The sequence below is a fragment of the Zosterops lateralis genome, assembly GCF_965231275.1.
Source record: "Zosterops lateralis genome assembly, chromosome: 6".
Classification (NCBI taxonomy): Eukaryota; Metazoa; Chordata; class Aves; order Passeriformes; family Zosteropidae; genus Zosterops; species Zosterops lateralis.
The window spans coordinates 53159293-53184976 of record NC_139761.1 but is presented as its reverse complement, the minus strand read 5'-3'; the positions used below and the strand labels follow the sequence as shown (position 1 = coordinate 53184976).

At 52.3% G+C, this 25684-nt stretch overlaps 1 protein-coding gene across 1 annotated transcript; it reads left to right on the top strand.

Moving 5' to 3' along the window:
• Window positions 1–1839: 1839 nt before the first annotated feature.
• On the top strand, window positions 1840–25619 carry NUP160 (nucleoporin 160; the record flags this gene model as incomplete). The annotated part of the gene is made up of 35 exons (XM_083864343.1): window positions 1840–2042; window positions 2169–2379; window positions 3340–3562; window positions 3645–3723; window positions 4698–4812; window positions 5486–5644; window positions 6523–6600; window positions 7151–7248; window positions 7833–7917; window positions 8148–8216; window positions 8854–8937; window positions 9382–9552; window positions 9634–9733; window positions 10865–11030; window positions 11579–11694; window positions 11801–11961; window positions 13064–13197; window positions 13469–13539; window positions 15014–15173; window positions 15634–15703; window positions 18416–18514; window positions 18761–18880; window positions 19600–19695; window positions 19790–19884; window positions 20524–20620; window positions 20711–20816; window positions 20935–21095; window positions 21625–21685; window positions 22801–22911; window positions 23888–24011; window positions 24219–24320; window positions 24549–24690; window positions 24877–25002; window positions 25077–25181; window positions 25276–25619. 35 exons carry the CDS (start codon window positions 1840–1842, stop codon window positions 25360–25362), a joined length of 4185 nt encoding a protein of 1394 aa, XP_083720469.1. The 3' UTR covers window positions 25363–25619.
• Between the last annotated feature and the right edge of the window lie 65 nt (window positions 25620–25684).

Here is a 25684-nt window from a genome sequence, read left to right as displayed (position 1 = left end):
GCCCGTGGATCCTGCTCCACCGGGATGCAGCGGATCCTGTCCCACCGGGACCCACGGATCCTGCTCCACCGGGACCCACGGATCCCGCCGCGCGGGAATGCAGCGGCTCCCGCCCCATCGGCATCCAGGGATCCCGCTCCACCGGGATGCAACAACTCCCACTCCACCGGGACCCTCTGCTCCCGCTTCACCGGGACGCGACGGCTCCTGTAGCACGGGACCCCCGGCTCCCGCCCCACCGGGAGCCCCCCGCTGCCGGGGGCCCTGGGGACCGCCCCCTCCCGCCCGGCGGGGACCCCCGGCCCCCTCCCCGCCGTGCCCCGTTCCCGCCGGGCCGGACTCACCGCGCTCCGCCGCCGCCGCCGCCCCGACCCGCCCCGTCCCGGCCGTGCCCGCAGGAAGCGGCGGGAGCGCCCCGGGGCGGGGACAGCGACCGCCCCGCCCGGCCCCGGGAACGGGGACTCCCGGCAATGGGAGCGGGACAGCCCCGCAGCCAGCCCGGGCCGGGTCTGACCGCGAGGCACGGCCCGGTACCGCCCCGGTCCGGTCCGGTCCAGGCGTGGTTCCGGTACAGTCTCGGGACAGCCCTGACACGGGCCCGGCACAGCCCAGGTGTGGTTCAGGTACTGCCCCGGCTCGGTCCCGATGCTGTTCCGGGACAGAAATGGGCGTGCTGCTGGCCTGGCCCCGGGACTGTCCTGGTCCTGTCCCGGGACACTCCTGATCCCGTCCCGGGGTGCCCCGAGCATGGCGGATGGGGTCACCGGGTCACCGTGGGGTCCCTTTCCAGGGGATTTGGGCACCCGAAGGGGTCCCAGCCCCAGCAGTGGACACCCCCCGTTCCTGCCCGAGGGGACACAGACACCTATTGCCACCAGCACGGGGAGGATGCCGGGCACCCCTCGGTGCCAAGGCAGGATGGATCCCGCGGGTGGGCCCTGATCCCAGTGCCCCTCCATCCCGCCTCAGCCCCTTCCATGGCCGGTGCAGGGCTGTGACACCTGAGCTCCCCAATCCAGCTGTGTGCCAGTCCCCAGACACGGGGGGCTTCAGCCCCCCCATAAAGCCGGGGCCCAGCTGGAGCCCCCGGCCCCTCATGGCACCTGCCACCAGAATGGGCCCATTCTACGGGCAGGCACTGGCCCTGGATCCCGCTCAAAGGCCGGATTGTTCCGGGCAGGGCGGGAGCCTGGCCAGGCCCAGCGCTGGCACTGTGGGGTGTTGTGGGGAACGTGTGGCGTTCATGGGATGGTGGGGTCCCCACTGCCCTCACCAGTGTGGGAGCGTGTGCTTTGCCGGTGGCTGGGCCCAGTGTGCTGGGCATGTTCCAGAAGGAAGGAAAGGCTGTGGCCGCTTTGCCGGGATGAGGTGTGGGCACAGGTGGGTGTCAGGGCTGGCAGGGTGGGTGCTGCTGAGGGCACACGTCCCCACTAAACCAGACCTCCTGTCCTGTCCCCCAATGTCCTGCCACAAATTTCATAGAATCCTTCTCAAACCCTTTTCCCAAATCCCCTTTACCTTCTTTCCACATCCAGTCTCCCTGTATCCCCTCTTCTTCCCCTCTCCCTGTAGCCCCTCCCCACACCTCCTCCCCATTCTTCCCTCCCCATAGTCCCATTCCCACATCTCCATCCCAGATCCCTCTCCCCAGACCCTCTCCCGCCCCTCCCGCCCCGCCCTTCCCTCTGCTCCCTTCCTCTTCCTCTTGCCCCCGTCCTCTCGCCCGCTGGGGGGCGCCCCGCCCCTCTTGCCCCCGTCCTCCCGCCCGCCAGGGGGCGCCCGCTCTCTCCCCTTCCCGTCGTGCCCCGCGCGGCCGAGGCGGGAACGCGGCGGCCCAAGATGGCGGCGGCTCTGGCGGCGCGGAGCTGCCTCGAGCTGAGCGCGGCCGGCCGGGCCCCGCCGCGACCCCCGCAGGAGCTGCTGTTTATGCCCCCCGGCATCGCCCCGCTCCCCGCCGGGCGCTACAGCGACAGCGCCGGCGGCTTCTGCTACCAAGAGAGCGCGCAGCTCGGGGCCGCCACCAGGAATCGCTGGGTGCGATGGTGAGTGCACGCCCCCGTCCGCCTTGCCTGGCTCAGACCCTCGTCATCCGCACCTCTCCCTTCCCACCCTTCTGAGACCCTCCTGCCCCTCAGATCATCCTCACGTCAGTCCCCCTGTTCCCGCAGGAGCACGTCGGGGGACACGGTGGAGCTGGTGGAGGAGTCCCTGGACGTGAACCTGCTGAACAACGCGGTGCGGCTGCGGATCCAGGGCTGCCCCTTCCTGCCCGGGGGGGTCCACCTGTGCGAGGTGCAGAGTCACCTGGTGGTGCTGCTGCTCACGGCGCAGACGGTGCACCGCCTGCTGCTCCCGCACCCCGCCCGCCTCTACCGCAGCGTGAGTGCCGGGAATGCCGCCCGGGAATGCCGCCGGGGGCCGGGCAGGCGATCCCGTCAGCACAGCGGGGCTGGGGAGGGGGCGGGTGACCCGAGATACATCGGGAACAAGAAGAAAAAGTGGAGGTTTGGGGAATTTATCCGTGTTTTGCTCAGGAACTGCATGAGTGTCCAGCTTGTGTCATGTGGACTGTGGTGAAGCTGGAGTTGAGCAGCTGCTGGGAATGAGCCTTGGCTTTTCCAGAGCCCCTTCCTGGTTGGATTGTCTTTTTTTTCTCAGCTGAGGAGGCTCTGGGCTGGGTTTTTTCTGTGTTGGAATCTATATTTCATGTGGCAGATGGATCCTAGGCAGGATTTATATCACGTTTACCATCTTTCCATTGATGTGGGTTGGAACTGGATGGTTTTTAAGGCCTCTTCCAACTGAAACATTGCAGGATTCCATGATTCTCCCCATTTGCTCTGACTTTTCCTCTTGTGCCTGCTTCTTACCAGGATCCTCTCCCCTCTTGGAGAGCTTCTCTCCTGCTTTTAGAGCTCTGGAGAGCTTTCCCAAGGGAAGAGCTTTCCCTGTGCTGTGGCAGAGCTGCTCTTCCTGAGATTTGTCACCAGCAGTTCTCTCTGGGCTATCCCAGAGATTTTTTTACTGGAAAAGTCCTTTTTATCAAGGAGGCAAGTGCCATTCCATCAGTGTCTGGTGGTTTTTTTTCCTGTGCCTTAGATATGTGTGCTCAGGATTTGATGTTTTATGGAATCCTCTAGGATCATGGAGTCCAGCCAATTCCCCAGCATTGCCAAGGCCACCCATGTCCCCAAGTGTCACATCCACACAGGATGGGAACTCCACCACTGGAGCCTGTTCCAATGTCTGATAACCCCTTCCATGAAGGAGCTTTCCTTGATGTCCAACCTAAACCTCTGCTGACACAACTTGAGGCTGTTTTCTCTTGTTTCCCCCCAGGAGCTGATAACGGAGAGCCAAGTGCAGTCCGTGTTTACAGATATCAGCAAAATCCACATCAGGGATCCCTCCAACTACTACGTGATTCCCAGCGTGCCAGGGCTGGCTCCCAACTCCGTGGCCTCTGCAGCCTGGCTGAGCAGCGAGGGGGAGGCTCTCTTTGCCCTTCCCTCTGCCTCAGGAGGGATCTTTGTCCTAAAGCTGCCTCCTCCTGATGCTCCAGGTACGGATTGGGCACTACAACCCCTCTCCTATGTTGGAATTTCATTTAATCTTCATTTTTGATTTTCCTTTTGTTTTTGAAGGGAGCGTTTCTGTTGTGGAGTTGAAGCAGAGCTCGGTGGTACAGCGTTTCCTCACGGGCTGGATGCCAACTGCCATCAGGTGAATGCCTGGAGACAGATAAACGGAGCTAATTTTGGCTTTTGGATCCACTCACCTGGAATTTTTAGCTCGAGTCACACAGGCACCTATAAATACCCCACCCAAAAAAAGTTAACGGGATCACAGGAGCTATCGGAATACGGAAGTTGGGAGTGGAATGCTGGATTAGCAGGGTCCTGCTGATTCCATGTGTCTATGAATATGTTCTCTAGTAATTGGCCTCCAAGGATTTGCCCAGGATGTGGCTTTCAGCCAGCATGGATTAGGGATTACTGTTCCCTGGTGCTGAGGGGCCAGGCATGTTCCTGACAAGCAGAGGTTACATGGGGATCACACGGATGCTCTGTGATGGGTTGGGATTGTTAGGGTGGCTTAGGGTGCACAGCTGAATCCTAGAGCCTTTTTCTAGGAAGTGGGAGTGAGTCCCTTGATGCCCTGAGTGACTTTGACCATGGGGGGTCAAAGCCCCTGTTGCATGGGGCCTGGCAGGATCCTTGCACATGGCTTCTTGGATCCTTGTCAGGGTCTGGCAGAATCCATGCTGGGAGCTGCTTGGGTCCTTTTTTCCCCTCTGGATCCTTCACTTGTGTTCTGCAAGTACCAAGCTGGGTATGGGGAAGTGGGAACGTGCTTCACTCCCACCAAAGCAAGTGAAGAACTGGGTGACACTGGGTGGGATCCTCTGCTCCGTGGATGCTGAAACATTCCTTTCTCCTGATCTCACCCACTGGTTTATTTGGATTTAAGCATGATGGGGGAACCCCACTGCCTTGGATCTGTGCACTTGCCGTGATTTTAGAATCATGAAATCCTGGAGTGGTTTGAGTTGAAGGGGGCCTTAAAGCTCATCCAGTCCTGCCTCCTGCCTAGGGCAGGAACACCTTCCCACTAGACGAGTGTCCAGGATGGGTTTGGACACTTCCAGGGTTGGAGAATTTTCTTTGAAGGTGTTGATGTAACCTGTGGTTTTCCAGAGGTGATGGCGGCCCCTCGGATGTGCCCGTCAGCCTCTCCGTGCACTGCCTGGATCACGACGCCTTCCTCTTCGCTCTCTGCCAGGACCATAAGCTCCGGATGTGGTCCTACAAGGTGAGCAAAACCTGGGTTTGGGGAAGCAAAATGAAGCCCAAGGAATCATGGGTGAGAGCTTGGCATGGATCTGTCTCCCATTAAATTGTGGCTGTGGCTTCTCCACGCTGGGATTTGGGACAGTGTGTGAGAACAGTCGTGGTGTGTGTATGTAGAAGTGTCTGTGAGGCAAGGGGTTTCCTGCCCAGCTTCATTCCTGGCATAAGGGTTGTTTCCAGACCTACTGGAGCATTTGGGAAGGCAGGCAGGAGTGCTTTGAGGCCCAAGGAGCCATCCCAAATGGATTTTCTCCTGCTTTCAGCAGTAATGAAAGTGTCTTTGTCAACAAGAAGTTAATAAAAGCCTCTTGCTCCAGATATTGAGTGCCGGAGCTAATGGAGCAGCACAGTGCTTTCACGGCTCAGTGGCACTGGAATGTGCCATGGGAGGGAGAGGAAGCTTTATCCTACATGCCTGGGCTCCGGCAGCCCGTGGGATTGGTGGGAAGGGGGCCCAGGTGAGCTGGGATAAGCCAAGGAGTAGTTCAGGTAAATGAATGAAGCCTTAATTAACATCTGTTGTGGAGAACTCTGGGCAGATGTTGTCTGGAAGAGGAAGGAGAGGAGTGAGACGAACAGTTTCTCAATCCAGAGTATTTCCTAAGCCCCTCTCCCGGTACTTGTATTGTTTGCAGGATCAGATGTGCCTGATGGTGGCGGATCTGCTGGAGTTCATGCCGGTCAGCAAGGACCTGCGGCTGGCAGCCGGCACTGGGCACCGCCTGCGCCTGGCCTTCTCCCAGTCCCTGGGCCTCTACCTGGGAGTCTACATGCATGCTCCCAAGAGAGGGCAGGTATGGAGCCACAGGCTCTTCAGGCTGCGGGAAGAGGAGTCATTCCCCTAGGACTTGGGTTTGGAACACAAGAAATAGGGAAAAGTTTAACGTGTGACCCTCCGGAGGCATCAGTGCTTTCTAAATTAACATTTTTCCCTTCACAGCATTGCAGGATATGTGTGCCCGAGCCCTGGGAATAGAATTCCCTGTGTGACTAAGCTGATCTGTGAGGGCCAGTTCACTTGTTTACCTCCTGCTTCAAAAGCGTGGATGTGCCGTGGGAAAAGGAAAGGTCCAAAAGGAGCTAAAAGCATGGAAATGCTGATGGTGTGTTTACTCCAGGCTCCTGGGAGTGTGTGGATGCATCTGCAACTTGGGGAGAACTTTTTGTGGAGAACGATAAATTTAGCAGGAGGGGAATGACAGCACAAACCAGGCTCATCTGTTGGACAGCTTATCCCTTTCTCCAGGGAATTCCCACACAGAACAAGAGTGTGTAACATGAGTCCTGCTGTCCCACGGGTGCTGTGCTCTGCTCTGGGAAGAACATGCAGAGCTAGGCCTGCAGCTGAGGAACTGAGGCTTTTCCACCTCTTCTTTTCCCACATCTTGTGCTCACTGGCAGTGCCAGGTGTGATGGTCTTACAGTTTTTCAGGTTTAGTGTTTGGAACGACCTGGGAGTCCTTTGGGTCCAGGCAGGGATGGGTGTCCTTGGGAAGAAGGGTGAAGCCAGGATGTCTGTGCAGAGTGTCCAGTGGTGTGCTCAGCTCACCCCTTTTGTTCTCTGTGTTCTGTTACCCCTAGCACCAGGCAGGGAGATGGACTGGACTGATGAGATTACCTGAGATGTGTTGGTTTAGTCCTTCAGGAAATGATTTATGAGGTGTGTTTGTAGTTTTGTGTCTTTCAGCTGGTGAGCACTGAGAGCAACCGCTACAGCCTTGACCACATCTCCTCCCTGTTCTCCTCACAGGTGAGAGCTGGGCCTGGCCCCCAGGAGGGAGAGGCCTGGACTTTGGGATTTAAATCATAGGGACATGGAATGGTTGGGTTGGGAGGAACCCCTTAAAGCTCATCTTGTTCCAACCTCCTGCCATGGGCAGAGACACCTGCCACTATCCCAGGCTGCTCCAAGCCCTGTCCAACCTGGCCTTGGGCACTTTCAGGGATGGGGCAGCCACAGCTTCTCTGGGCAAGCTCAGCACCCTCACAGGGAACAATTGCTTCCCAATATCCCATCTGAATCTCCTCTTTTTCAGTTTAGCTCTAAACACAACACTGCACTTGTCCCGTCACTCCAAGCCCTTTTCCAAAGTCCCTTTCCATCTTTCTTGGAGGTTTCCTTCAGGTACTGGAAGGGGCAGTCAGTTCACCCCAAAGCCTTCTCTTTTCCAGGCTGAAAAATTCCCAAGGCCTGTTAAATTCCACAAGGGAATGTTCTGCTGTTGTTAAGTACCCACATTTCTCTGCTGTATTCAAATTTGGGGATAAAAAGGGAAATTGTCTCTTTCTCTCTTTCCTAGGAGACTCTGGTTGACTTTGCCTTAACCTCAGCCGAGATCTGGGCACTGTGGCACAACGAGGAGAACCAAACTGTTGTGAAATACATCAACTTTGAGCAGTGAGTTTTGGGCATGGGTCGCTGGGATAACTGCAGGAAAATCCTGACAGAGCTCCTCAACTTAGAGATTTGTACTCAAGCTGCCAGAACATGGAAAATGTAAAAATCCAGGCAGCAGGATTGCTGAAAGTGAAGTTTGAGCATGGCAGAGGGAGTGTTGTGCTTCCCCACAGCTCTTTCAAAACAGCCAGATGGTCACTTCCAGGGAAAAGACATGTTTTGGGGAGATGGTGATGGGAAAGGATCATCCTGGAATATAAAGCTGAGAGGGTGGGTTGGTGCAGAACTGGGGAGTTGAACAGTGGATGAAAAGTGCTGTGCGTGTGCAAATTTTAGGAGAAGCTGCTACTGGTCAGTCTGAGAGTTTGTTGTGGGGTGGGGAGAATGTTGATTTCAATGAAGGATTCCCACCTGTTCCATCAGTTTATGGCTGGAATGCCACAGTTAACCTCTCCTGCCAGAATCTGTCTCTTGTCACTGCACAGACCTCCTGTTTCCATACCCAGAGGGCTGTTTTTTCTGGTGAAAGCCATAGGTTTGGTTCAGGTGAATGCCAAGCTGATTCCATGTTTGTTTCCTTCCAGGAATGTTGCAGGCCAGTGGAACCAGGTGTTTGTGCAGCCGCTCCCTGAGGAGGAGGTGACGGTCCGACAGGATCAGGACCCCAGGGTGAGCCAGCTCTAGAGCAGCCCCAAAATAACAAGGTCACTCAGGAGAGAAAATGGGAATAAACTAAGTCAGGAGTGCTCAGGAAGCCATTTTTCATCCCAGGTTGGAACAAGGTGTGGACAGAAACACAGATCTGGGGAATGACCTGGAGTATGGGAGGAAAGACCAGAAACAGCAGCTTAAATGTTCTCCTCATTCTTGAGCTTCCTTAAGTCATGATCTTTTTGCAGGAAATTTACTTGGAGTATCTCTTCACGCCGGGCCGGTTCAGTAATGCAGCTATCCAGAAGGCTTTGCAGGTAAGTGAGAGGGAATTTGGGATGCTCTCTGTTCATCCTTTTCCTGGCCCTTTAGATGTGAGGCAGCAGGATTCCTTGGAGCTCTTGCCAAGGAATGTTTTCATGGGGAGTCCCTGGGGCGATTTGGTGGCTGCTGGGCTGCGCTGCAGCCGCTGTGTGCCCGCAGCTGGAAGTGGAACCTGGAATACAGATAATTGGGTTTTTTCCCCTTGGATAGCACAGCAAGTTGCTGAACTTGTTTTTCATTCTGCTGATTTAGCCAGGAGAATGGGGACTCAGTGCCCCATTGTGGTGCTGTTAGTCAGGATATGTCATGCAATCATGGAATTACTAAGGTCAGAAAAGTCTCTGAGATGGTGGAATTTGAAGGTTCTCTCCAGCACTGCCAAGACCACTACTAACCCATGTCCCCAAGTGCCACATCACATGGATTTTAAATTCCTCGAGATGTGGTGACTGCACACTGCCACAAATCCATGTATCCCAAATTTAGCATCCAGCCCTTTCTTTTAACACTTCCATCCCACAAAATTCTGGCTGATGCTCTTGTCCTGCTTTACGTCACTCAGTGCTGCTTGAACCCTTGGTGAGACTTCTATTTTGCTTTAGAATCCAAGTTTCCTGTGCTGCTTTGCAGATCTTCTCTCAAGGAACTGAGAGGCACATGGATCTGACTTGGAGTGAATTAAGGAAAGAGGTCACCTTAGCCGTGGAAAACGAGGTGAGATGGATTTTTCTTCCTGGATACTGTGTTGTACGTGGTGTTGTGATATTTAGGTGCCAAGTGACCCCACACTTCGGTTTATCCTTTATTTCTCCAAAGAGAATGATGTAACTTTTAAAAGTATAAGTCTTTATCCTTCCTTCCTGGGATTTCCTTTCCCTCTTGGGTTTTTGGAATCCTGGTTGTTCTGTGTCTGCTCCCTGCATGCACTTTGGTCACCCATCACATGGTGCCCAGACCACCACCATGCAGAGTGGTCGCTCATCATTTTGGAAGAGAATCCAAAATAGAGGCATTTATCTTCCAAATAATCTAAATAAAAATTACTAGGGGACCTATCTGAGAGATTCCTATGGGTTTTTTTGGGTCTAAATTTCCCTTGTTTTATCCTGTTCTTATTTTACTCTGCTATTCCTGATTGCCTTGTTTTGCCCCCACCAGTTCCAGGGCAGTGTGACGGAATACGAGTGCTCCCCAGAGGAGTTTTGGCAGCTGCAGGTGGAATTCTGGTCTAAGTTCTATGCCTGCTGCCTGCAGTACCAGGAAGCTCTTTCCCGGCCCCTGGCCTTGCACCTGAACCCCTACACCAGCATGGTGTGCCTGCTAAAGAAGGTGAGGCGGGGTGGTGAGGTTCCCTGACCAAGTTTCTCCAGAGGATTTGGGAAGCTCAAGGACTTTCTCCTCACTTTTCAGGGCTCTATGTCCTTCCTTGTGCCCTGCTCCTTGGTTGATCATCTCTATCTCCTCTCCAATGAGCACCTCCTGACCGAGGATGACGCTGCCATCTTTGAAGGTGAGAATACATGGAGTTTCTTCCCTCCTTTCAGAGATGTGGGAGCTTCCATGTAGATCCCTTGAAGAGCTCCTGATCCACAGTTGTGTGGAGATAGTTTTATTTTGGCTTTGCAGGGATACTTATTTTGTGAAACTTGCCATCACCAGCAATTAGAAAATAGTGTCAAGCCTGCCAAGAGACTCATGGAATCATGGAATTGTTTGGGTTGGATGAAATTCTTCCCTGTGAGGGTGGGGACGCCCTGGCGCAGGTGCCCAGAAAAGCTGTGGCAGCCCCATCCTTGGAACTGTCCAGTGCCAGGTTGGACAGGGTTTGGAGCAATCTGGGATAGTGGAAAGTGTCCCTGCCCATGGCAGGGGCTGGGTCTGGATGGGCTTTAAGGTCCATTGCAACCCAAACCATTCCAGGATTTATGAGATGTTTTCACATCATCTGTGGAGAGGGGCCATGGTGTTCCTTGTCTCCGGGAAGTGAATGCCAGAGTATGGAAAACATGTCATTAATATTGTCACCACAGTGCCCTCTCTGCTTTGCTGGCCCTGGAATGCTGTTTCACTAAGAAAAAGGCAACGGAAAATGTTACCTAAGCTCCACTTTCATGCTTGAGTGATTTTTATGTATTTTTATAGAGCAGGATCGTCATCTGTTTGGTTGAGCTTTTTGTGGAGCAGAGGGAAGGAAAGGTGGAGGCCTGGGCTGGATTTGGGAGCCCCAGCAGTTCCTGCCCTGGCTGTTTTAAACAGTCACAGTCTCAAAAAATGAGATTTAATTTAAAATCTCACCCATAAAGGATTGCAGAGCCAAGCTGAGCTATTTTTTCCAGGATATATTTTTTCGCACTAATTATTTTCTTTCAACCTGTGGCTGGAAAAGATCCCTTGGAGGGAATTTAATTTTTTTATTGTTGCTTCATTTTTTATTTTCCAAATAATAAAGCCCAAGTCTTTCCCTTGTTGACTCCTGAGCTTTAATTTAGCCTCATTGTTTTTGGGGAAGGTTTGGTGCAGGGAACTGGGACCAGTCTGCTGTTACTGGTGATAGGAGCTGAACTAACTGGCTTTTGCATGGTCTTCCCACCTTCCCTCGGAAATCTCTTGGAAAATACACAGTTAGATTCTTTCATTGCAGATTTGGAGATGTCTCGTGATGTTGTCTGTCTTGTCCAGTGCCTTCGCCTGATCGGAGAATCAATTTCCATGGAAATGGCATTCATCATGGAAATGGCTTGCTCCCGCCTCCAGCCTCCAGAAAAGGCTGCAGAGCAGATCCTGGAGGACTTGATAGCTAATGACACGTAAGGAGATGTGTTTTCCAGAAGCTTCTCAGGGTGGCTGAGCTGGGATTGTCCAGAACTGACCTTGCTTGACATCCAAGGGCATTTGAGATGTGTGGGCTCCTTGCCCTGTGCTGCAGGAGACTTTTCCAGGGATAGGGACTGTGGTTTATTGTTGTTAGCAGGGTCTTCCATCCGGAACCTGGAGAGCAGAAGAGGTACAAATTCCTGTTAGGTGTGGAAAGAAGTGCCTGGAGACAGTAGGGAGAGGTCAGAGCCTTGGTCAAACCGTGTCGTCCTATGTGGTTCCTGTGCTAATCCAAAATCAAAATTTCCCTGTGGAATGCCAACTATCTGGCTGTTATTTCCTGGTAGCCTGAGGGAGTAGAATAAATAGACTGGTCGCTGCAGGCGCTGCAATAAAACTCAGAAGCTAGCCAAGGATTCCAGTTAGGAATGTCCAGGCTGATCAGATACTGATCCTCACTGGAAGGGAGTGTAAGGGAGCCCTCTTCAGTTGGAACCTCAGGTTGCCTTTCATGATGATAAAGATCTTTTTGATTTTGCAGGGAAAATGTGATGGAGGATATCCACAGCAAACTGCAGGAGATCAGGAATCCCATCCATGCCATTGGATTGCTCATCCGAGAGATGGATTATGAGACAGATGCTGACATGGAAAGAGGTGAAAGCTCTTCACCAGCTTCTGGGAGACACTAGGAAGTGTCCTTATCTCGGGAATTTTCCCTGCCTTTGTGGCTCCTGCCTCACCTGGCTGGTTTTCCCCGCAGCTCCTCACCTGGCGCTGCGCATGACCCTGTCCCAGCTGTTCGGCAGCAGCACCGCGGCACACGTGGTGTGCGGGGGGGTGGCCAAGATCTGCACCGTGCGCTTCCTCCTCTGCCGGGACCTGCTCATCCTCCAGCAGCTCCTGCTGCGCCTCGGAGATCCCGTGAGTACAGCCCCCGGCGCTCCTGGGGCTTGGGAATGCTGGTGGTGCAGGGCAGAGCTCTGTCTCTTCCCACAAGGCTGTTGGAATAGCCCGAGGCTTGGGCAGGTCCTGCTCTCTCCTCCAGCTGCTTTTGTCTTCCTAAGCAAAGCAGCCTAACTCCCTTTATTCATCGACAACATCCAGGAAGCAGGAAGCCAAGCTGTATTTGTGTGAGGAGGGCATGGATTCCAGCCTCCTGTGTGAATCAGCACATACTGCAGCTCTCCCAGCTGCCCCTGTCCCTCTCCCAGCACCGGTGGCAGCTCCATTCTCTGGCAGCACACTCCAAGGCTGCAGTTTGAGCCCCTTGGAAGCTGCTCCAGCCAGAGCAAACAGCCCCTACGATGGTAGCTGTGTTCAGAGTGTTGGGATGGACTGGTCTGGGTCTGTCCCATCAGGCCTGAGGCTGTGTGAGGCATGGTGCTGCTGCTTTGGATGGACGCAGGGATGCGGAACAAGTCCCCAGACAGGGACAGCCTTGTTTAAACCAATATTATTTACTTAGAAATAGCCAGGAGTTTCCTGGTTGAAAATAAATCCCTTTTTCCTGGATAAGGTTGTCCTGGTAGCATTGCAAGGTGCCCTCTGGAGCTGGACTCTGTCAGACCATGAGACATGTGACCTGCTGCTTTCCCACCTTGACGTACCTCTGTCCTTCAAAAGCTCAGATTGTTTCATCTCCTGTGGTTTTTGCTCTTCGCTGGAGCTTATGGAGATCCTGAGGTGATCTCTGCAGCATAGCCATGATTTCAGTCTCAGGAACAGCAGTCCTGGAATGCTTTGGCTTGGAGCAGACCTTAAAGACTGTTTAATTCCAAGCCCCTGACATGAACAAGGACATTTTCCACTAGGCCAGGTTTCTTCAAGCACTCCAATCTGTCCTTGAACAATTCCAGAGATGGGACAAGAATCCTGCTGGTTCCCTCAGAGGGCTGAGTTCTTGCCAGGCTGTTGAGCACCTTGGGGTTCACAGAAGGGACGAGCTGGGCCTGACACAAAGCTCTCTGGTTGCCCTTGTCCTGCTGTTCCTCCAAGTGTGCCAAGGTCTGTGCTTTCCTTGCAGATGGTTTTGGGAGGGGGACAGCTCTTCCAGTCCCAGCAGGACTTGCTGCACCGCACCTCTCCCCTGCTCCTGTCCTACTTCCTGATCCGGTGGGCGAGCCAGTGCCTGGCCTCTGACGTCCCTGTGGACACGCTGTAAGTCTCTACCTGGCCTGGCTTTAATTCCTCCTTAATCCACCTGAAATGCCCTTCCTGGTGTGGAAGGCAGGCGGTTGCTGTGGGAGTATCACTCCAGGAGCTCTGGGGAGGGATTTTTTGCCTTCCATGTTCTGAGCTGACTCTGCCTTGTGCTAAATCTGCCCTGCGAGGCCTCGCTGTTCTGTGCTCCGTGGGAGTTGAACAATGAGCACAATTAAAGCAGGAGGCGTTTTGTTGTCTCTTCACTGATGGCTCCTTTCTTCCCTAGGGAATCTAATCTGCAGCATCTCTCCGTGTTGGAGTTAGCAGACACCACGGCTCTGACACCACACAAACTGGGTAAGGTGTCCACGGATCATCAACTCTCCCTTTCTGTTATTTAAGCCTGTCTCTGCCACCTGAGGGAAGTGCTTTATGCAGGGAGCTAATGGACTGTGTGGTTGAATGACCCTGATTTAAGTGGGGATGTTTGTCAGGCTGTCCACAAAAAAAAAAAACAACAACAAAAACAACAAAGGATCTTGGAGCATTGAACTCAGATTTTACTCTCAGCCTGAGAAAGATGGGAATGCCTCACTCAGACAGAAATTTTTTATTCTGACCCTGGCAGCATCAGCCAAACTTACCCCTCATGTACTGTAGAGTGGCTGTAGTAGTTCAGACCAGGTCTGTCACAGAATCCTGAAATGGCTTGGGTTGGAAGGACCTTAAAGCTCATGCAGTTCCACCCCCTGCCATGGCAAGGACTCCTTCCACTGGCTGGAGTGTCTCAGAGCAACCTGCTCCATCCAACCTGTCCTGTTCTCCAGCCTTTACCCTACAGCAACCAGGAGCAGCAGCTCAGGGAAGCACGAAAATGTAGAAGCACTTGCTCAAAACATGTTCAAAAACGTGGAAGTACCTCCCCAAAACATTGCAGCTGATATTTGGTTCATATTTTTTAAGTTTTGCCGCAAAGATGTAACTTTTGGGTTAATTTTTTATTGGGAGAATGTAAGGCAGCTTAATTAGGGAAATGTGGGCCTTGAAGTGGTTCCAGAGGGAGGAGGTGAACAGAGCTGGGAAGGAAACATGCAGGTAAGAGCCTGCTGTGACTAGTCAGCACTTGGAGGCTGAGATACTTCAGAGGGAGCTGGGGAAATCTGGGACAAACAGGCAGCAATGCCACGTGTGAGCTGGGAAAGAGCTTCCTCCACTTTCTGACACCGGTGATCCTCAGAACCCAGTCTCTCCCTGATGGAGAGTCTGGGTGCAGGAGGCAGCTGGAAATGTCATGGAAATTGAAAACCTCCTTTGTGTGTGTTGGTGTCGTGGGTTATTTCTTGGCTGGCTCATGAGGAAAGTCCTGTTTGGCCACTGTTCTTTGGGGAAAAATATGTGAAACATAGGGAAGGAGGCGGCAGCTCAGGGAGAGGCGTTGGGAACAGTAAGAGGGGGGATTTTTGGGGTGCTGGAATGAGGAGGGAGGGAATGGAACAGCCAGCTCAGCACTCCGTCAGCCCTGTTGTGATGGAAAGCTGCAGCTGGGCTGGGAATAACAAGTGGAGAGGGAGCAGAGCCCTTTTTTGTGTGTTTTAATTGAGCTGTGGTTAATAAACACTGAGGATGGGGCACTTTGATCTCCTGTTGCTCCCTCTGACTTAACCAGACGGCAGGAGAAATCCAAAACCAACAAGTTGGAGTGTGGAACATGCTTTTGGTTTGCCCTGACTTAATCTGTGCTGTTTGGGCTGATGAGCACAGGACAGGGTGGAAAACCTGGGATCTCTGCTGCAGGCTCTCTACTCACTGTTCCTTTAATTTGTACTTTTAGTATCCGGCCCTCAAACAATCGTGGAGCTCTTCTTTCAGGAAGTGGCCAGAAAACACATCATATCCCGACTCTTCCTGCAACCAAACACCTCTTTGGCTGAGACAAGTTTGAACTGGCCCCACCTTATCACCTCAATAGTGGCTGATTTTCTGCCTCTCCTGTATCCTTGGCTGTAAATCCATTGCCACTGAGCTGCCTCCGTTTCAGGTGGAAAATCAGTTTTCCACCCCCAAACTTCCAAGACAAGCCTCCTGAAGCAGTGAGGTTGTTGCCATTAATGGGATTTGTGGGTATTTTAAGATTTCACAGATTTCATCCTGTTTGAGTGCACGATGAAGGATTTGAGTTTTTGACTTTAAGCCCCTGAGCTCTCAGTACTTGACTTGGTGGGGCAGGATGCTGGGGGATTTGGAAGGGTAGCGGGAGTTGGGGATTAGATGTACTGGTGATTTTGTTCTAATATGGATAAATCTTATTACAGAATAATGATTTGTATAAAGAGCAGCTTAATCTTCTCTCCTTTCCCCCAACAAATGGAGCATGAGAGGCATGTTGGCTTCCAGACTAGTTCTCCAAGCTCTCCAGACTGGATTCTCTTGTGTTCCTTAACCTCTGCTCAGATGGCCCAGCAATCCCAGCTTCCTCTTCCCAGAGTGTTTGATGGGAAGCTGTCAGTACACCCAGCTCCAGGTGAGTGCATCATGCCAGCCCTCTCGCAGGTGCTGGAAAACTCCCCAAAACATAATCTTTCCAATTGTTCGAGTTCTGCTTTTCCCTAGTTACGAAATCCTGGAATGGTTTGGGTTGGAAGGGACTTCAGAGCTCATTCAGTTCCATCCCCTGCCATGGGCAGGGTCACCTTCCCTTAGACCAGGTTGCTCCAAGTCCTCTCCAACCTGGCCTTGGACGCTGCCAGGGATGGGGCAGCCACAGCTTCTGTGGGCAGCCCTTACCAGGGTGTCTCCACCCTCACAGGGAAAAATTTCTTTCCAATATCCAATGTAAATCTCCCCTATTTTAGTTAAAAACCACCGCATCTAATCAGTGCTCTCTGAGCTGAGACAATGCTACAGAGTGTTTGATGGGGAGTGATTTAAGATCATGGAATCGCAGAACAGTTTGGGTTGGAAAGGACCTTAAAGCTCATCTCATTCCACTCCCCTGCCATGGGGGAACAATCTTCTGCATTTTCTCTTTCATCTGTTTTCAAGAGCATCCAGATACTCAGGTTTATGCTATTCCCTTTCCATGGAGGAGTTTATTCTCCCAGGGCTTGTCAGACCGCATGATGTCACGCTCCTGAAACATCTTTGCAGAGCCTGTTTAAATATCCCAGCAATCCTAGAGCTTGTTGGCTGCTGGTGTGCCCACAGCCTTTCCTGTTCCACCTTTGCCCATGATTGCTCATGCAACCTGGGTTCAGAAGGATTTCTTCAGCCCAGAAAGGGCTCATCTATTTCTTAAATGTCCTCCTTAGTAAAAAAACAGTGTGAGAAACACCTGTCATCATTCCATCCCTGGCTGCTCCTGGCGGCCCAGTAGCAGGGACAGTGAACTCCTGATTTCCAGGGGTTTTAGGCTGCTGTATTTCAGATCACTGTTCCTCCACCTCTGTCCCTGTGCTCTCGGCAGCTGTAGTTGCTTGTGCTTGAGTTTTGACCCGAACAATTCCTTGTCTGCAGCTCCACGTGATGCTTTATCCCTGTCTGGGCATTCCTGGAGGCGTCAGGGCCAGGCAGGCTGTTAATGACGACCTGTTTTTCAGCAGAACCTTTTATCCTCCCAGCCCCTCATACCTGGGGGCTGAACTGCTTCCTTTTGTGTTGCTGCTGAGAAGAACTGAGAGAAGAATTTCAATTCTTCAGAGCTTTTGAGCCAGGAAATGCCAAGATTGGAGCAGCATCTTCTCCCTCCTGGCATATGTGCAGGCTTTGAATTTCCTCGCATTTCTTTCGCCTCGCTGGTGTCTCCTCCAGGCTTTTATCTCCACAGAGCCCAGCTCCTCCTCCTCCCCACTGCCTTCTGTTCCTCTCCCTGATCCCAGTCAGTCACGGAAACTTGGATTAAGTGCCTTGACCCCAGAGAGATAACAGCAGCTTTGCTGTGAGCACGGTGACCCAAACTGGGGGGGTACAGGAAGCTCCTTGCAAGTAGCAGGCGGGCATGGGGACGGTCTGGTGACAAAGCAGAGGCCTGGGACATGGGCCAAATCTCTCTGTGTTGTCCATTGTGTGTGACAAGCTGGAGCAGGATTTATCCCTTGTAGCTGCTAATCCAAGCAGTGAATCCGGGCTCCGGATGCGTTGCCACGTGGTTTTGAGGGGACTCACGGCCAGGAGAGGTGAGACAAGAGGTGCTGGTGGTTTGTGCACCTGTAGAGGTGAATTGACTTCCAAGTCTTGATTGCTCCTCCCAATTCCTGCTGAGTCCCATGGCCCTGCTAGCAGGACATAGCTGCTTTTCCAGGGATGACGAGGATGCTCTGCTGGCACAGGCCCAGGCTTGTCATCTCACTTTATCTGTGCCCTCAGTGCCATCGGCGCTCCCTCCCACATGCTGTAATCCATGTGCTTCCTTGGCTGCTGGCCCTCTCCTGCACAGGTATTCCCCTTCTAGCACCTGCCTTGCCCATAGTACTGCAGCCTTAGCTCTGCCCTCCATGTTCTGTCCACGTTTTCCCTGCAGTTCCCTGCAACAGGATGTAGGAAGAATCCTGTCTGATTTTTGGACATGTTGGGAGCTGTTTCTGAGGTGCTTCATACAGACACTGGAGCTGTTTAGAGCAGTTTTCTCCCAGGAGCATCTGGGGAATATCTCCCCCTTACAGGGCTGCTCTGGAGAGCTAAGAGAGCTAGGAATGTTCAGCCTAGAGAAGAAAAGGCTCTAAGGTCTCCTGGGAGCCTCTTCCAGTACCTAAAGGGGCTCCAAGAGAGATGGAGAGGGGCTGTGGACAAGGACCTAGATTGATAGGACAGGGGGGAATGGCTTCGTACTGAGAGAGAGCAGAGCTAGATGGAATATTGGAAAAATATTCTTCCTTACAGGGATGCTGAGGCCCTGGTACAGATTTCCCAAGAAGCCATGGCTGCCTTATCCCTGGAAGGGTTCAAGGCAAGGTTAGACAGGGATTGGAGCAACCTGGTCTAGTGGAAGGTGTCCCTGCTTTTCACAGGGATGTGGGTGTGGATGGGCTTAAGGGATCCCTTCCAACCCAAACCATTCCAAGGTTTCATGATCTGTGCATCCAAAGGAATTTGGGACTGGAAAGCCCAGCCCTCGAGCTGGAGAAGCAGGATTTGTCTGAGCACAGTAGCCAAAGGGGCCACCTAAAACTTGCTGGTCCTGGGTGCCTGCAGATCACAAGTGAACACTGACCTGAATCCCATTCCTTCTCTCCCATAGGAATACATCCGACTGCTGCAGCCATGGTGCCACGTGAACATGGGCTCCTGCTGCTTCATGATGGGCAGGTGCTACCTCGTCATGGGTGAAGGGCACAAGGTGAGCCCTTCCTTCATGTCCTTCCCAGGGTCTGGGACTTTTTCCTTTGGGAGGGAGGAGGTGCACAGGAAACATCCTTCCCAAGCTCTGCCTCCTTTGGGAAAGGATGGGATTGGAGCAGAATGGTGCAATCTGCTCTTGAGAAGATCTCACAAGCTTGGGACAGGCAGTATTGTCCCCTCACCTGTACAGCAGGTGGATCAGTCACCTGAAGGGACAGTGAGCTGATTCAAGGTCTGCTTCCAGGCTTTGGATTGCTTCTGCCAAGCTGCCTCTGAGGTGGGAAGAGAGGAGTTCCTGGACAGGCTGATCCAGCCCGAGGAGGGTGAGGTGGTCTCCACGCCACGCCTGCAGTATTACAACAAGGTATGGTCCTGAGCAGGTAAACTGACACCAAGTCCTGTCACACTGGAGAGGGAATTCCTGCTCAATCCCTGGCTTTGGGGGAAGTGACTTGAGCCTAAGAAAACTTAGCTTTCAGAATGTGAAACATCTGTACTTTCTTTACCTTATTTGGGGGAATGACAAGCTGAGTGTGTGAAACTTAGGGACTTTCCACCTGTTGGTTTCCTAATAGCCAAGGACTTTATTATTCAACAGAAAAAGACAGTATGAGATCCAGCTGCTGGAAGCAGAAGCCAGACATGTCCAGGCTCGATGTAAGATGCTGCCTAAGGCAAAGGTTACTAAGCTCAGAGGCAAATTAAAATGAGTATGTTTAAATTGAGATAGGATCTTTGTTCTGCATAATGCCGTGGTTCAGGCAGGCTGCAAGCCTGGAGTTGGGCACTTGGCGAGGGATTCCCTGGATTTAGGATCCAGAAAACTAATCATTAATGTTAAAATGCTTCAAAAATCCCCCATGTACAGACGTGCATCCTCCAGAGAAGCTATAACCTGGTCCTGTTGTGCTAGGATTTAATCCAGATCCCTGTGACTTATCCAAATACTCCCTTTTAAAGTCTTTTAAAATCTTTAAAAAGTTTTAAAGTTTTTTAAAATCTTTAGGGACAAGAACAGCTCCTAAAAAAAACCAACAAAAAAACCTCCTGCCAACTTTTTAGTGGAGTATTCTCCTCCCCCAGGTCCTTCGCTTGTTGGAGATGCTGGGTTTGCCAGAGCTGGTCATTGAGCTAGCCACCCTGGCCATCATGGAATCAGCAGATGACTGGAGAAGCCAGGTACGGCCACTTCTTCCCCAGCAAGCTGTTTCTTCAAGAACCTCTTCCACAGGAATTTCTTGCTGGTTTTATAACTGATTTGTGCTGTTTTCAGGCTACTTTGAGGACCTGCATCTTCAAACATCACTTGGATTTGGGCCACAATAGCGAAGCCTATGTAGCCTTAACACAAAACCCAGATCCAAGCAGGTAGGTCACAGGCTTATGCTTTTATTGAAAGTCCATGGTCCCATTTTTCCATGAAACTGAAAAGAAAACTACATTTCAGGGGAGGACATGACTGCTGTGTTAAGTTAATGTGTAGAGGTGAGTTTAAAAATGTAGAGTTCATTTTTGGATGTTCATCTGAAGGACACCTGTGATTGGCACCCTGTCAAAGAAGGAAAATGGGAGGGGGAAAAAACAGGGAAGAGACTGAAGGATCATGTGTAGCATTCTACATATGTTCAAAAGCTGTAGGAACCAAGTTGATTTTGATTTAATAAAGAAAAAAATTAGTGTTGAGGTTTCAGTTTGGAAAGTGAACTGGGTAGAGACAGCTTTATTCTAGAAGAGAAAAATGTGGAATAACAAGGGAGAAATAGGAATGCTTTTTAAATTATTCAGGGAGGGAGACTGCCCTCTTGAGAGGCCTTTCCAGAGGATCTTTATTTCCAGCACAGGAGAAACTTGAAGGTTTAAGTTGGTTCTAAGCCAGGAAAAAACCTGCAGAGCTCATCCAGAAGCAGGAGCTTGTCACAAAGTGTTTGTTTGTGGCTTAAATCCCATGTTTGTTCCTGCTCCTGGGTTTATTCCTGCTCCTCCAAAGGGTTGTGCTTCCCTCTGCAGGCAGCTGGACTGCCTACGCCAGCTAGTGGTGGTTCTCTGTGAGCGCTCCCAGCTCCAGGACCTGGTGGAATTCCCTTACGTGAACCTGCACAATGAGGTAATCCTGTGCTGGGATCATGGCTTGGGGAGGGGCACAATCCTCCCTTTAAAGGGATTATGGACCCACTGGAGCATCCATGTGCTGCAGGTCGTTGGGATCATCGAGTCCCACGCTCGGGCTGTGGATCTGATGACTCACAACTACTACGAGCTGCTCTACGCCTTCCACGTGTACCGGCACAACTACCGGAAAGGTAAAGCTTGGGATGGCAACCTTGTACCTGCCCACCCACCTGAGACACCCTTTCCCTGCCCCTGCCAGGTGTGTGGCCTCTCCAGGCTGTAGGCTGATGGACTTTTCCCTGCTTTCAGCTGGGACCGTGATGTTTGAGTATGGCATGCGGCTGGGCAGGGAGGTGCGGACTCTCCGAGGGCTCCAGAAACAGGGAAATTGTTTCCTGGCTGCCATTAACTGCTTACGGTTGATCCGCCCAGAATACGCCTGGATAGTGCAGCCAGCGTCTGGAGCTGTGGTAAGGATGCTGAGCTTCCTGAAAAGGAGCCTCCAAAATCCTTTCTGATGGGAACAGAGACATTGTGCTTCTTAATCTGCTGCTCGTGTCCAGCTGTCTTGCCCTGCTCATCGACCCTATCCATCATCCTTGTGCCATTCCCCTCTTTTTAGGGAAGTGGGGAAGCAGGATAACTTTTGTGAATGGACTGGTGGATAGATAGGGGAGTATATCACCTTGTGTTGAAGACAGCAAATGTTTTGGGGAGTGTGAACAGCTGGAATACCAGTCCAGAGGACAGTTAGTGTAACAGGGATTGTGTTTCAAATCCAGTCAGGACTTAGGAAGGTGGTGGCTGCAGCCTGGTCACCTGATCCTGATGTTCCTGATAGCCGGGGATAAAGTAACCTGAGTTCCCAAGGGACTGCAAAGCTTCCCTGGTCCAAATCAAGGCTTGAAATGGAGAGTTCTTGTTGGGATTTATCCTATCAGTGATTTATCCTTCAGAAACCAGGTGGGTATAAATCCTCTTTTTGCTTTTTCCTGCAAGTACGAGCGCCCGGGAGCGTCCCCGAAGAGGAGCCACGATGGGGAGTGCATGGCTGTTCCCAGTAAGTGCCCAGTCCTGGTCCTTCCCATGCCTCTGGAGTTTCCACAGCCTCTCGGCAGCTCCCATGTGAGCTGGAAGATGGCTCAGGGCAGCTCCTGCCTCCACCAGATCAATAATTTGTGGGATTTTAATGTCATTAACTCTCCCAGTGTCTTCCAGTTGCAACATGCCGCCACTGTTCCCCAAGGAACACAGCAATTTCCCCAAGAGAACAACTATTCCCCAAGGATATCCTGTGCCTGCTCCTAACAGCTTGATTCCTTGATAGTACTTTTTTTCAGTGGAAGTAACTTGTAACTTAAAACAAAAGTGGCTTTTTGAGTCAATTTGTAGTTCTTCAAGGCTGTTTGTGCCCTTGGAAATCCTGTCAGGAATAAGCTCTGCCTGTGTCTGCCTCAGCCCAGGATGTGGGATGAGGTTATCCTCAGTGTTCCAGTAGGAAAATTTAAGGTCAGGTATTTTTAAACCTGCTTTTTCTGAAGAGTTTTTTTTGTGGCATGCGCCTGGCAGGCAAAGCAGCAGCTGTTCCCAAATATTATCTAACATCTGGAGGAGGAGGAGCAGGAGGGTGGTATCAAGGACATAAGCACAGTCAAGGGACCAGGGAAGAGTCAGCAAATCCTGATCATTCTTTTGATGCTTTTTGGGGTACAAATACTCTTAGGATGGCAGAGGGATGTAGAGATGCTTTTACAAGGGCTCCAGGGAGAACTTGGAGCCTCTTCAGTGCCTAAAAGGTCTCCAAAAGAGCTGGAGAGGGGCTTTGGACAAGGGATGGAGTGCCAGGACAAGGGGGAATGGCTTCACACTGGCAGAGGGCAGGACTAGATGGAATGTTGGGAAGAAATTCTTCCCTGTGAGGGTGGTGAGGCACTGGCACAGGTTGCCTAGAGAAGCTCTGCTGCCCCATCCCTGGCAGTGTCCAAGGTCAGGTCAGACTTGGAGTAGACCAGGGCTTGGAGCAACCTGGTCTAGTGGAAGGAGTCCCTGCCCATGGAAGTGGATGAGTTTTAAGGTCCCTTCCAGCACAAACCATTCCGTGATTCCATGACATTCTGCACAGTGGCCAAAGAGCCCTTTTTGAAGTACTGAGAGCCCAGTATCCATCTGTTCCAGCCACTCGCCAGATCGAGATCCTGGAGCTGGAGGATTTGGAGAGGGAATGTTTGCTGGCGCGGATCCGGCTGACCCTGGTGGAACACGACGTGTCTGCAGCAGCAGTGGCAGGTGAGGGGTTCAGCCACTCTGTCCTGTCCCAGAGGCAAACCCAGAAGCTCCCAGGGCACATCAGAGTCCCATCACTACCACAAAATCCAGCCACTGACTTCAGCAGGTTCCAAGATGCACATCAGGAGAACCAATTTTGAATTTCCCACCTTTTTTTTTTGGCTTTTCCAAGCTCTGGTGGTCTGCAGTGGGGGTGGGATGAGCTTATGAGTTGGGACAAAAAAAGGCATTTTGGAAATCATGGAGGCATAGAATTATTAAGGTTGGAAAAGATCTCCAAGATTTAATTGATGAAAAATTTATTTTCCTGGACAATCCTGCTTCATGGAATAGTGCTAAAAAGTTATGAAAGTTGTTCTTTTCTGGGAAACAGGAAGGTGTAACTCTCCCACCTGAAGTCTTTTAGTATCTCTGGTACAAGTTACACAACATGTCCACATCTTTCCCCTCTAAATGTCAGGAGGAGGTGACTTCCCAGCGCGGGATTGCAGGGAAAGGATGGAACAGCTGCTTTGAGGGCAGAGTGGTGACGCAGGGAGCCGAGTGCCACAGTTTCTGTGCTGGCAGAGCTCATGCATTGTTTGCTTGGATACAGACCTGTGATGAGGCTGTCCCCTCCCTAACCTCAATGATCTTGGGGATCTTTTAGCAACCTTAACAATTCAATGATTCTAGACAGAAGCAGCATTTGCCTGTCATATATTGCTACCTGTGTTCCTCTCCAGTCCCTCTCCAGCTGGTGCCCCATCAGGGGGGCTCTGTGGGTCACAGCTGCCCTGTCCAGTCCCTTCAGAAATAGCTCAGGGGATGCTCTGGAGGCCAGGAAAGCCTCCAGCCATGGATTGAGGAGAACTGCTGCGGGGCATTGCAGGCTGTTGGTGCCCTGCTGCTGCATCTCTCAATAACACAGGGCGAGGCCCTGGTGAGCACTGGGGTATTACTGAGGGTGGCTTTACCTGCTCTTCCTCTCCTTCAGGCAACTCCACGCCTGAGGAAACGGTGTCCCTGCTGGTCCGGGCCGGGCTCTTCGACTCAGCCATCACCCTGTGCCAAACTTTCAAGCTGCCCTTGACACCCATCTTTGAGGGCCTGACCTTCAAGTACGTCTGGGTGTCCTCCCACCTCAGGGAATGCAGGGCTGGACAGATGCAGAGGCTCGGGTGTGGAACTTGCCCAGGAGCCTTCTTTCTCTGCCAGTCCAGCTGGGTTGTTCATTGGGAATAGTCCTGCTAGGGATGGCTCTGATGCCGGTGGGAAGGGGCTGGGTTCTGGAGGGACCCACCTTCCCGTGGATTTTGGTTGTGCAGGTGCATTAAGCTCCAGCTGGGAGGGGAAGCGGCACAGGCAAAGGCCTGGGACTGGCTGGCAGCCAACCAACTCTCATCCCTCGTCACCACCAAGGAGTCCAGGTAGGTTTATCTCCACAGTTTGGGAGGAGGAGGATCTGGAGACAGGAGTTCTGTCCGAATCAAGAGGGTCATAAGTCCTTAAAACTCCTAAGGCCAGAATTGTGGGTGCAGGATGTGGGGAGAGCTGTGCTTCCACCCTGTCCCCACATCACCTGGAATACACCATGGCCTCACAAGATGGGGCAGGAGCTGCTGGCATGTGTTCCACGGGGAATTGCTTCCTCACAGTGCCACAGATGAAGCCTGGAGGCTGCTGTCATCCTACTTGGAGCGTTACCCATCCCAGAACAGCCTGTACCATCGCTGCGTCATCAACAAGCTCCTGGCACACGGGATACCTCTGCCCAACTGGCTCATTAACAGCTACAAGGTGAGAACAGGGAGATAGTTGTCCCCAAAACCCAAAAATTCCAGCTGTCCCAGAGCTGCCGGATCACCCTCACTCTAGTGGACACCTGCCGGGTGCTCTGTGCCCAGTACCAAAGCTCAGAGCGGGTTCTCAGCGTGGTCCCAGTCCTGGTCACATTCCCTGGCTGAGTTTCCCTCTTTCTGGCAGGAAGTGGACGCTGCTGAGCTGCTGCGCCTGTACCTGAACTACGATCTGCTGGAGGAGGCCGTGGATTTGGTCCTGGAGTACGTGGACGCTGTGCTGGGCAAAGGGCACCAGTATTTTGGGATCGAGGTGAGCTCACCCACTGTTGGAATGTGGTGAGATGTTCCTTGGGGACACGATGTGACAGTTCCTCTCCATTCCAGGTCCCTCTGTCCCCAGCGTCCCCCACCATGTGGCTTCCCTACACTGCCATTGACCAGCTGCTGCAGGCACTGCGGGAGAGCAGCGCCAGTGAGAACAGCGTCGTGGTGGGTACCGGGCTCCCAAACTCTGGCATGAGGGGACAGGGTGGGATGGAAGGTGGGGCAGGGTGGGATGCATTGTGACTCCTCCCTCTCCCAGCTCTATGAGAAGCTGAATGACAAGATGGAAGACTACCAGCAGAAGGTCAGCGTGGCCACCATGGAGCGCCTGTACTGCCGGCCCTAGTCCTGGTGACATCCCCAGGAACATCACCATTCCACCTGCGGTGCTGGTTTTACCCATTGTTTTTCCATAAGGATCCGGTTCAGGGAGGCGGAGTGCCGATGGGCGTGTCCCCTCACTGTCTCTTTTGTGGGCAGTGGATGAGTGACAGAGCTGGGGTGTGTGGCCGTGGCACCCCCTTGCTCCCTGCCTCCTCCAGACATGGAACTGTTAAGAATTTCTTTTATTTATTGGTATGTTTTTGGATCAGCTTTAATAAAAATGGAAGTGTTATTTGAGGTGTGCGTAAGGCTGTGATGGGAAAAGCGGGGACTGTCATTCTCCT